The sequence below is a fragment of the Carettochelys insculpta genome, chromosome 2, assembly GCF_033958435.1.
Source record: "Carettochelys insculpta isolate YL-2023 chromosome 2, ASM3395843v1, whole genome shotgun sequence".
NCBI lineage: Eukaryota > Metazoa > Chordata > Testudines > Carettochelyidae > Carettochelys > Carettochelys insculpta.
This window is the reverse complement of record NC_134138.1, coordinates 193,671,824-193,684,172: the sequence shown is the minus strand read 5'-3', so window position 1 is coordinate 193,684,172 and position 12,349 is coordinate 193,671,824. Positions and strand designations below refer to the sequence as shown.

General features: G+C 42.4%; 1 protein-coding gene across 1 annotated transcript in view; it reads left to right on the top strand.

The window, feature by feature from the left end:
* Positions 1-12,349, top strand: part of TMC2 (transmembrane channel like 2) — a 56,120-nt gene that overhangs the window by 31,852 nt on the left and 11,919 nt on the right. The window contains exons 11-15 of the mRNA XM_074986084.1: positions 1,513-1,701; positions 3,852-4,031; positions 5,908-6,060; positions 7,053-7,181; positions 11,405-11,472. Coding sequence (XP_074842185.1) covers positions 1,513-1,701; positions 3,852-4,031; positions 5,908-6,060; positions 7,053-7,181; positions 11,405-11,472 — 719 coding nt within the window. The remainder of the gene's footprint in view (positions 1-1,512; positions 1,702-3,851; positions 4,032-5,907; positions 6,061-7,052; positions 7,182-11,404; positions 11,473-12,349) is intronic.

The window sequence follows — 12,349 nt, the reverse complement described above, 5'->3', positions numbered from 1 at the left end:
TGCTAATGAGCAAAGGGAACCATTCAAATTAGGTGTGGATTTAAATATCTTGCACCTCATTTGCATATATCTCGTTTCCAGAAGAGCCTTTTCGGGAAGCAAAAGCAGCTGTGTAGACAGAGTTCCTTTGGAAGGAAACCTCCCTTCCAGAAGACCCCTTATTTCTAATTTTTTTCAGGAAGAGGGGTGCTTTCGAAGGCAGGGCTTCCTTTTCAAGGAACCCGTCTATATGGCTGTTTTGCATGTTAAAAGCAGCTTTTCTGGAATACTGAGTGGCCGTCATTATGCAAATGTGGCACTGGATATGCAAATTTAACACGTCATTTTGCATTCTCAATCCACCACGTTTGCATGCCCTTTTAGAAAGGGTTGGGCCACTGTAGATATAGCCACACTTACAGACCACCAAATCAAACCAGAGAACAGAATTAGTTATTCCTCTAACACCTATCTATAATCTGTGAAAAGAAAATTTGTGTTATGGGAGGCTTCAGATCAGGAGGCATATGCTGGAGATCCATTATAGTTTCTACAGAACAAGAAAGAAATTCCAATGCAAATAATATTGTATCTAATGTGCAGAAACTATCACAGACGTCACTGTGGCAAAAGAAATAATTTCATTCTTGGACTGGAAGATGTTGGTTGCCTAGAGACATTTAATCATGATCTGATTACATTCAATTCAGGCAACCCAACCACAAATAAATATATGCTTCAAAAAGTGGAGAAAAAAATTGAGTGAAATTGGGAGGAAATTTTAAAACAGAAAAATACGAAGGAAAATTGAGAGTTCTTAAAGAAGTGTTTACCAGCTGTCCAAATAGTCATGATTTCACAGTCAAGCTGGAGGATGAAAAGAAAGCAGCAATTAGAAATTAAAAACTAACAGATAACCAATGGGGAAAGGGGGAAATAGAGAACAACTGATATAAATTAAATTATAAAGTGCACAAAATTGATAAGGGAAGCTGAAAACAACAGGACCAAATTCATGGCGTGGAAGGTGGTAGACAATACGGAGATATTTAGGAAACCAGGGACAAAAGAAATGTAGAGAAATTGTTGAGTATGTGGGCAAGTGCCACAAAATGACCTGAGGACTGGAGCAAATGCCTTATAGCAAGAGACTTATCAATCTGTTATAGCTCAACAGAAATAAGATTGAGAGGTGGCTTGATTACAGGGTATGAAATAAAGGATACTAAACAGTTGTTTAATCTAGCAGAGACAAGCATAAAGAGAACCAATGACTGGAAGATGGAGGCATAAATGTCTAACAGTGGGTGATTAACTACTGGAATATTGGAACAAACTTCCCTGGAAAATGGTGAATTCTCGTGATGTCTTGAAATGAAGACCGGATGCCTTTCTAGGAAATACGCTTTAGTCAAACACAAGGCATTGTACTCAATGACAACATGGGGTAACTGATGAAATCAATAGCCTGTGATAACGTAATGATCCCTTCTGGCTGTAAATTCCATTAATCTAATGTATCTAATTATAAAGGAATCTATTGTGGATGAGCAAGAAAGTAATAAGGACGAGAACATCCATCTGAGAAGATTCCTTCGGGTTCTGGCAAATGTACTTATCATATGTTGCTTGTGCGGAAGTGGCTACCTGATTTATTTTGTGGTGAAACGGTCCCAGACATTCTCAAAAATGCAGAACATTGGATGGTATGAAAGAAATGAGGTACGAAGATCTTGTTTCTGACTTTCTGTAATATAGATTTTCCTTTGAGAGAATTGTAGTAATTGTTGGCATGAAGAGAGCTGCTAAGCCAAAATTTTTTGAGTTCAAGTCTCCTATCAGTAAAATGTTCAAAATCACCAATGCATGGATGAGAACCTGGCGGTGGGGGTGGACAGTTTCAGAGCTTTGGATGATCTGACTTGGCTAGAGGTACAGGGCTAAGTATAGCTATATGCATTGTCCTGTTTGGGCTGGAGCCCAGGTACTGACACCTACCTGGATTCTAGCCTAAGGGTATGTCTTCATTACTCAGAAGATCAACCCAGTCAGGGTTGACTTCCAGGATTCAGTTTTGTGTGACTAGTGGGGATGTGCACAATTGAACCACCAGAGATTGACAGTTAAACCTTGTACTCCTTCATCTTGTGAAGAGTAAAGGAGGTCAACAGGAGAGTTCCTCCCAATCAACCTCCCTCAGTGAGAATGGCCAGGTAAGTTGATTCCAGCTATGTAATTTCCATAGCTGGAATAGCATATTTATAATTGACTTTAAGGTCTAGTGTGTAGACCTGACCTACGTAGGAATGTCTACACTGCTATTTTTTAGCAACACAGCATGAGCCCCACAGGCCTGATGCAGGTTCTCACACAAGGTTGTTCCCTGTCCCCCACGTAATTTAAGTCATTTCATTTAAGTAACATTAACTTTCAATGGGACTTGAGTGACTTAGGAGCTTTGGAAAATTTTACCCCAATTCTTATAGCTGGTATTGACAAATATTGTACCAAAAAGGTCGTTAGGGGTGTCCTCCCTTCAGATAAAAAGTTAAACTGAGATCCCTTCTGTCCTTCTCTGTTAAAGCTTGTTCAAAAATAAAATGTCCACTCCAAGGGAAATGCCAAGATTTTGACAGCTGGCTCGGTTACATTTTAAGGCAAAAAGTTAAAATCTCAGAATTTTCACAGAATGAAGTCATCCTAAATGTGGTTGGTTTTGAACTTATTAAAATGGTTCATTTCAACTTTTGTTATAATATATTTTAAGTCAAATCCAAACTAAATGTTCAGTTCATTTCCTGTGAGAATTTTGACAAAATTGATAATTCCTGAAAAAAAAAAAAATCAATTTAATCCAAACAGCATTTTTCCAACAGAAAATGTTCCCTCAGAAAGTTTTTAGCCAGATGTAAACTGTGAGCCTTTTCCTGGTAAAATCTTAGAGCTCTCATGACATTTTCCCAAAGAAAGAGATATTCCTCATGTCTGGCTTTTGGCCAGTGTACCTTCTTCCAGTAAGCTAGGTACTAGGTAAACCTTGAGTCAGAAAACTTATCACAAATGCAGCTCCCCCCAAAAGGCAAAGGGATTTGTACATGTGTAACCAAGGGCAGAATCTGTGCGTCATTACTGACTTCATAGCAAAACTGAGCCCCAGGTATGTTTCCATCCTAGTCAGCAACATATTCTTCAAAGGGTGAAGGGGAAACTCAGTTTAAAAAAAAAAAAAAATACACAAGGTGATTTTATGCACAGGCAGAGAGCTTAGTTTTCATTATATTCTTTCTACATTGAAATAGAGATGTTGGACTTGATCCCAAAAGGCTTCATCTGTCTTTAAAGTAAATATGAATTGTGGCTAGCAAGCCTCTCACAGGAGAATCTGTTGACCTCTTCCCTCTGGCAACAACGTAAATGCTCTGGCAAAATATACAGGTCATTGCACATTACTCAGCCTTTGGGGCTGTCAGAGATACAGTAAATTAGATATGCCAGGAATTGAAGTAATTTTAGCTCAAAACACCTTCATATGCCCATCAAAAGCTCCAGTCACTTGCTGACTAACTGGCTGCAGCTGCTAAATTGTGCAGATGTGTCACTGTTTAAGCCTTATTACTGTAATTGGACTTTGTTAACAAGGAGCAGGGACTAACTTGGTGACATGTTACCATAGCATAACTGTCTCAGAACTATGTAGGACATTTCCTGACCTGCATTAATGGAAAATTGCAGGCTCTGAAAAGAGATGCCAGCTTCCTCTTCATAGGAAGTGAAGTGGCCTTGATAGACGAAACCAGTAAGGCTTAATTTTGATAAGTGCTGAAAATAACATCATGAGTGTTATTATTAACACCAGTTTCCTCATTTGGCAGGTTGAAATTGTTATGTCCTTGCTAGGAATGTTTTGTCCTCCACTGTTTGAAACCATTGCTGCCTTAGAAGATTACCATCCTCGCATCGGATTGAAATGGCAGCTGGGACGTATCTTTGCTCTGTTTCTTGGGAACCTCTATACCTTTTTATTGGCCTTAATGGATGATGTCAATGAAAAGGTAAGAAGCATAACAATGAAAGAGAAAACAAGACCCACAGTATGTTCTAGAATGCATCCTCTGAGTGATCATGGTTTTTACAGCTAACCGGAACAAAAGGGCTCCCTAGTAGTGGAGTATTTTCCAGTCAGTTGTATATAAAGGTTATTTCATAATCATCCTCTTGGAACTACTGCTTGGAGTCACTAAGATTCTCATGATGGATTCCTGTTGTTCATTCCTTATTCAAAATGAAAGTTTAAAATCACATTTTGGAACTAGAATTCTACATTACCACACTTGGAAATGAGAAACTGGAGTAACCCTTCTGAGCCACTCTAGGCTACCAGAGATGTGCAAACTTCTATTATGCATGTGAATAGAGAAATTATTTTCTTCTGTAACAGCTGAACACTAGTTATACTAATGTACCACCTCAGCTAATGGGTTTTATGTCCATCCTTGGAATGTGGCTGACAAATAAAGACGATACAAGGGAGAAGGGTCTAACTAATGCACTGAAAAATTCTTCAAAATGAGAGCAATAAAGGGAACCAGGGAAGTTTATTCTGCCCTGAAAATGTTCAAGTGAGTAGTTATAGCGGCGAAACCAATCAGTAAAGACTTGTTATGAAAAACATCCACAGCAGTGTGATTTTTCTGTTGGCAGTGGCTAGATTATGATGCCTTTACTCATGTTACATACTGTCTTACCACATAAGAGATCCTGGTCACAACCAGAGAGCTGCACATGGAGCAAGGTGCTAATTAGCATGAGCAAGAGGATCAGAATCAGGCCGCAAAAGAGCAGCGCCAGCAGCAGGTTCTGCAAAAGACACCTGTTTGTTCATTTAAACCCTATTTCCAGCCTTCTCCATTCACGCGTGACCTGTTTAGAAGTGAATTCAGTGAAGGCAAAGTCAACCCTTCCACAGCAGAACACAAGGCCCATGCACCACTTCACTCCTAGTACAGACTTTTCAAAGTATTGTGTTGAACAAGATAAATGAGGAGTCCTGGGGTACCAGGCACACTACCGTGGCTGCCCAGCAACACCGACTGCTGCCACAGGCCAGGGGGCAAAGTGGGAGGGCGGCCCAGCTCCCTGCCCAGGTAGGAGCGGGGCCAAGAATAGAAGGGGCAGGGCTTACGGCAATCAGCCTGCGCCTTCCCCCACAGTCCCTGAGAGCCACACGTGAAGCATCTGCACAACGCTCTGCGGCATTTCAAATGGGCACGGAGCTCCAGTCACTACTGCTGCTCCTTTGGCAGTGGCTGGAGCTCTGGGCCCCTTTGAAATGCCAGGCCCAAGGGCAATTGCTCCCACTACTCCTCCCCGTCAGCAGGCCTGCAGCTGCCCCTCTGAAACTGGACCAAGATTAGTCATTTTTTAAGCTGCAATGGTTTTGTGTCACAGTGGAGACTGCAAACATCTCTATTAACCATCAGACTGTTGCCCACCTGGGTTAAAGGGATAGAGCAAGGAGTCCCCACAGGCTCATCTAGAACTCCTGTTTCAAAATGTGCTATGGAACTTTGTGTGTGTAGTAGCAGGGTTCCCACTGCCAATTAGCGCACAATAGACTGTATGCTGTAGATTCACAGCTTGGCTGGCTGCACCGTAGGCCTCTATGCAGATAAACCTCTAGATGCTTTATTGTTTGCCTTGTAAATTACTGCTAGTGTTGGAACCCAGAGGCTGCATTTGCTGTAGGTCATTACTGACATGAAAGACACCACCCTGCCAGTCATGTTGGGAGCCACAGATTAACAACTGCACAGTTTTTAATCTGCGTTTGGGGTGGAGCTTGAATTTGCCCTACGTGTGCTCTGATCTGGTTTGCTGACTTAGGCCAAGCACTAAAGGTTTTCACATGGATTGTCTTTTCTGTCTTAGCTGACCGAAGAAGAAGCGATAAAGAACATCACACACTGGACCTTGATTAACTACTATAACTCAACTGCAGTGAATGACAGTGCTGCTACTCCACCTCCTCTTGATCCTGCAGACATGCCTAGAGGCCCTTGCTGGGAGACGACTGTGGGCATTGTAAGCAGTTGTGCAGACTTCACCTACTATCATATGCAGATGTTTCTTAGCTGATGCTTTTTTGATTGTTTTTAAACTTTACCCAAGTCTTTGAGGCTTTCTGCCCCAGTGACTGATATGACTGCTTTTGAAATCTTTCTTTCAGTAGCAGCAGCACTGCTGTACAATATAGAGGCCTGATTCGGCAAAGAGCCAAGTACCTTCTCATAGCTGATGGAAGCACCCAAACTACCACTGACAGTAAAGGGAACTACAGGCATTCCTCCCCTCACAGATGGAGCTCTATGAAAGGAGATTGATCTTGTGAGCAGAACATGGGTTGTCATGAGACTCAGGCTATAGTCCCGGCTCAGTTTCCAACTCATTGTTTTGCTCTGATCTTTTGGGAGGGGAAAAAATTCAGGAGTGTCCAACCTGAGGACACTTACAAGAAGTCTGGTTTTCAGAAACACCGAGCAGCCAATTGGTGATGGAGATTGTTATCAGCTTGGTCATAAATTGAAGAGTAGCTTCTAATTATTCACCATATTTCACCTTTCACCCAGTATTTAATATAAAGGTGAGGTGAAGTGTAATAATGCTAGGCTCTGAATTCAACTAACAAATGATAAGGAAGTATTAACATACCTTGTTGAGAAAAATGAAATGCATAATAGAACAGGGTAAGCCACAAGAAGCTGTGGACACATATGCAGAACACTATGTGATAAATCAGAAATAACCACCTTAGCATGCATATGTTTTAGATTAACACTGGAGGTACTCCTGTTACCTAGGATAAGGATAAGGGAGACAAGGTGGAGGAGATAATAAAATTTATGGACTGACCTCTGTTGGCTTAAAACCACTTTCAGGCCAGGAATAAGACCCAACTTCTACTCTGTTTAACAGTCACTCAGTATGGAAAGAGATAGATTAAGAGAGGATACAGTTTTATGATGCACCACTTAAATTACAGTAACTAATTTTTCTTTCCTTGTGTTATATTGCAGGAATTTGTAAGACTCACCGTGTCTGATATTCTGGTGACCTATGTAACCATCCTGGTGGGAGATTTCATTCGTGCTTGTTTTGTCAGATTTGTGAACTACTGCTGGTGCTGGGACCTTGAGGCTGGATTTGTAAGTGAACATCTTACTGCTGAAAAGGACAGAAACAATTTTGTAATTTTATAATAGATTTTAAAGCATTAAGCCTTATTTCAATCTAATTCTACATTTTAATTCATGAAGTATGTTCATGCAGTATTTCACTGCAGGTCAATAAAGCTCACCTAAAAAATCCCTGTTCCTGTCCTGTAAGATAAGAGCTGACTGAACCCTGCAAGATACAGTTCATTTTGGTGTTCATGAACTAAACCATACAGCTGAATTCACAAGGAAACAATTATGTGTTCACTCACAAACTGAAATTCATTTAGCTGAACCTTCAAGTCCTTCCCTTTTAGGTCACCTTCTCAAGCCTCATAACCTCCCTATTTATAGCACCCACTAGGGATGAGATAGAATATCTTACCAACAGCAGGAAACCTACGCAGTATGATTTGCCCCTAAATATAGTGTTCCTTCTGCTGTATGCAGCAGGTACAAGAATTCATCTCAGTTTGCAAAGAGGAGCAAAATGCATACCACTTAGGCTCAGCATTATTTGGTCCTGTAGAAACTACATTAGCCATCGGGAACCAATCCAGTAGCTAACCCAGAGACTATGTATAAACTATGTGTGTGATGGCATGGATTCACCTAAATTATAGATACAAACCCCAAACCAACAAACAGCCATCAACAGAAATGAAGTCTGAGGTTAAGAAAATGTACAATCCAGAATCACTTGGAGCTGAGAGGAAGTCTCCCCAGTTATAATTAGCTACAAAAAAAAAAAATGGAACTGAGGCAGCGCGGGGCACCTGTACTTTTATAAGCTCAGCCTTACATTTTTGGCCCCACATGAAAGTGCTCGTCTGGCCTGTCAGAGACCCAATAGTCCTTGAAGGCAAGTTGAATTCAGCCTTGCCCATGATCTAACAACCTAGGGTTAACCAGTGATTCCAACAGGGTACGATGGAGCTTAAGTAGAATGACTGACCTTGGCTGCAGCAATTTGAGAGCTGAATACAGAGGGCGGAATAAAGAGGGTTTCTACTCTGGGAAAGGCCTGAGAACACATCAGGCTAAAAAGTACGCCTGGGGACCAGGTTTAGGTCTTGTGATCCCTAGGGAAGAGGGGCAATTTTGGGAATCCTGGTGGGGAAGAAGCAGCCTACAAGAAACCGTGCAGGGCTCAGGAATAGAGGCAAAGCATGGCCTGAGAGGGCAGAATTAGTTATTAGATTTATTTTGGACTTACAGTTGGATGTTTCCTTATTCTGGAAAGGAACTGAACTTTTAAGTGACCTGGCTAGAAAGCCAGGCCATGGAAGAACCATCACTTGCCCAAGGAAGTGGCCACCAGGTGGTACAGCCCCCATACAATGCTGCCTGTAGGCATGAAATGGTGCCCAGGAGGTCAGAGCACACTAGAGCATGGCCCCCACAAACAGTGCTTTCCACAATGTTCTTGAAGCTACTCAGCATTGCTTCCCATGCCTGTGAATAATCCAAGGCAAATCCCTCAAACCTATCAGTTGCTAGTGAGTAACTGCTCTGTCTTTGACCTCTGATTGCTAAGTGAGTATCAAGGCGTTGGTTCCCTGTCAGCCCCTCCCAAAACCAACCAGCACAGCTCACCTCACAGACCCCACACTGAGCTGAACCTGACAGGTCTGATAAGCCTGCATTCCAATCTTACAGGGAGCAGATTTCTTTTTACAGCGCACTTTCCACTAGCCAACAGACACACTTTGCTAAATTACACTTACAAAGCTGTTTCACTTACAACACTGACCCAGAGACCATTTCCATTTAACCTCCAAGGAAATGAAGAGGCTGGTTTTCTGATATTCCTATATAATAAATTACACAGAAAAGATGATTTTGAGAGAAAAGGCCAAATGAGTCCCCATAGATTTAACCAATATTGCTTTTCTGATCCCATGTGGTGTTCTAGCCTTCAAAAACTTGATGGCATGGAGAACCCTGTGGAAAAGCAACAAATCTCACAACCCTGTGTACTTCTTCTAAAAAAAAAAAAAAAAAATCAGCAATGTAACTCTCTGTGATCTGTTAATTGGATCTGTTAGTTGTTAATATTTACAGAGTAAACATTTTCATGTCTGAAAAGGGAAGTTTGAGCTTCTCCTATGTCCCACAGCAGAGTGACCACGTAGAAGTCATGATGTTTTCCAGTGTCCTTCTTGCAGCTCTATAATACTGAAGGATCACGCATCCTGTGCTTGCAAAAGAGCAGAGCCAGGCAGGCTCCACGCAGCTGTCACAGATGGCAGACGGTGACAAGCACTGCACAGGTTCATGGGGAAATTTAAAATAAGCATGAAAATGATAGGCCAGAGATGTTACTATGGGATGGAGAACATTGCATTATGGGACATGGAACCCTTGCTTCCAGTCACCAGTGAGTGGGTCATTTCTGTTCCACTATGCATTGTCAAAAATACCCAGAAGATAGTGCTATGACAAGTTGCACACATGGCTACCTATCTATGCTGCACTGCAACACAAGCACTGCTGGTAAGTACATGCAGTGACAATGCAAAGGGCCATGTATGAACACACACATGGAGCATACGAAATGCAGCACCTGTATGTTAAGGTAACTTCTGTGCTTCAACTTGGCATTCAAATGAGCATTCTGAATTACACTGTATTGTACATCTACTCTTCTCTTGGCTGCCTCCCAAACACAAGATGCCGTTCTCTCAGGGAGCAACATTGCTACTGAACAAAACTGTGCATCATGCTTGACCTGCCTGTAGCATTTTACAAGCTAAAGATCTCTGTCAGACACATACACAATTTACAGATCGCAAACAGAGATAGAAAACTATCTTTAAACTCTAAAAGGGTTCTCCACCACCCTCTTCTGAATCCTGAGCAGGATTGTATTCATAGAGCATATTACTCTATTGCTTCTTCTAACCAGTTCTTAATATCCCAGGCAATCAGGCTTTCCCCATCTCCCCTTGGAGATGAATGCTACTGTCTGGTAAATCAAACACTTATCCATTCTAGACTATAGCACTGTGAGCTCCTACAACATCAATAGACTGTGCCACACAGGGCAATTCCATCCTTTGGTATTTAGAGAGACAGTGTGAGTGAAGTAATATCTGTTGGACCAACTTCTGCTTGTGAAAGACCTGAAGACGACCTCTGTGGAGCTTGAAATGTTTGCTCTTTTGTCAAAGAGGTTGGTCCAATAAGAGATATTACCTCACCCACCCTGTAGCTCTCATATCCTGCAACCATCTTGGCTACAACAACACTACAGACCACTTTGGTATTTAGATATTTCAGTACAAATTGACCCCACGCATTGGACAAGCCACAAGTGCCCTCAGAACCACCTACCCCACCGCCTGCGTCTGGGAAATCGAAGCAAGTGGATGTAGTCAGAGTATGTTTCATTTTCAATCTTGTTATAACTAGGATGACCATCTGTCCATGTCTAGTGGGACAGTCCCATATTTGGGACACCAAAAAGACACCCCTACTTATTTTTTAAAAAGGACTAATTGTCCTGCATTTGTCCCCCTGCCCCCACGGGACCTTTTCCGCCAGCATCTCACAGGCGCAGCTGCTGGCTGGCCAGCACACAGGTCACTTCCCCAACTCTTGGGGAAGCAGGGAGAGTGTGGGCAGCTGCTTTATCCTGGCCACTTCCCTGGTCTCCTAGGGAGCATTGGAGGCTGCCACTTCCCCAGGGCTCCCAGAGGTCCGATGGCTGCCGCCTCCTTCCCAGCTCCCCTGGGCTTGGTGGAGCCAGGAAGAGCCGCCCCTCCCCACCCATATCCCCCTGTCCCATATTTAGGGCAGGGAGATATGGTCGCCCTAGTTATAACTGCTGAAATATTGAACACCTTGCCAAGGTATAACTAAGCCAGTGGGCAGATACAGCAGCTGGAGAAGTAAAATAACCCACACATTGTAGACCTTTTTCTCACAGCTGACTTTATCAACAAAGAGAAGGTTGAAAACAAGAACAAAGCAACCTAGACACTCAGCAACCACTACCAAAGGCCTTTCCAGAGAGGTGGCCCACAGCACACACATAGCTACTCTTTTGTTGTTAGCATAGCTGCACTGGTTACCTACTCAGTAGACAGGGGTTCCAAATGTAGCCCAGACTGCCAGCACACCAGGACTTAAAGAGCACCTTTATACCAGGGCAGACTAAGCAAGAGAAGATATTTTATACATAAATTATTTTCCCCTCTTGTTTCCTATAGCCCTCCTATGCTGAGTTTGATATTAGTGGTAACGTGTTGGGCTTGATCTTCAATCAAGGAATGATCTGGTAAGATGTCCTTATTTTTCCTCCCCAGCCCTTGAAATGGAAAAATCCTTAACAGCACTAATAATTCAAAAGATTGGTAATGCAGCTAGACTTTTCAAACCAGGTAGATTGATTTGGCTGGGGCATTTTGTTATAAAATTTGCCTTTTATGCTCCTGGCTTTTGAAAACAAAACAACCTCCTCTCTCCCAGCTCATTCCTCTCTTTCACATGAAAATTATTTGGCCAATTTTTAATGGAAATTAATATTTTAGACTCTGACATTCCTAAAATAGAATTATTTTGGATGATAAAATTGACCTCTCTCACACACACATTACAGATCTCTCAAGGATGACACTATTACCTTTTTGGTTTTGGTTTTTTTTTCCATTGGGATGGGAGATGTGCATGTTTTGAGCATGTTACCTAACAGTGCCAACTTTCTAAACTGAATGGACCAAATGCCATTGCCACAAATGGTGTCTGGTCCATCCAGACCAGGAGAGTTGGCAACCCTAGTGATACCAGGTGATACAAGTTTGACCATTAACAGGTGCATCAGTTGGGTGGAGGTGAGGCATGATTAAGTCAGGCAGCCAGTACGACAGCCGAACATGGGGACCTGTGCAGTAATCATCCATCCTTCTGCCTCTAAAATGTTGGGTGGAATGGCAGGTGCACCTCAAACCAACAGCAGAAGAAGCTATTTTGCTCTGATGCTGAATAGCTGGCTGTAGTGGTTACTATTGTCCCGTCTGCTGGAGGCTGTCTGCAGACCATGCTTTCCTTTCCAACCATAAGAGCTTGAAGCATTATGTTTTAAGTGAAAGGTGAGATTCTGATGGACTCCTGCCTCTACACGTATCTTGTACACCTCAGTCCAGCAGTGGGTAGAT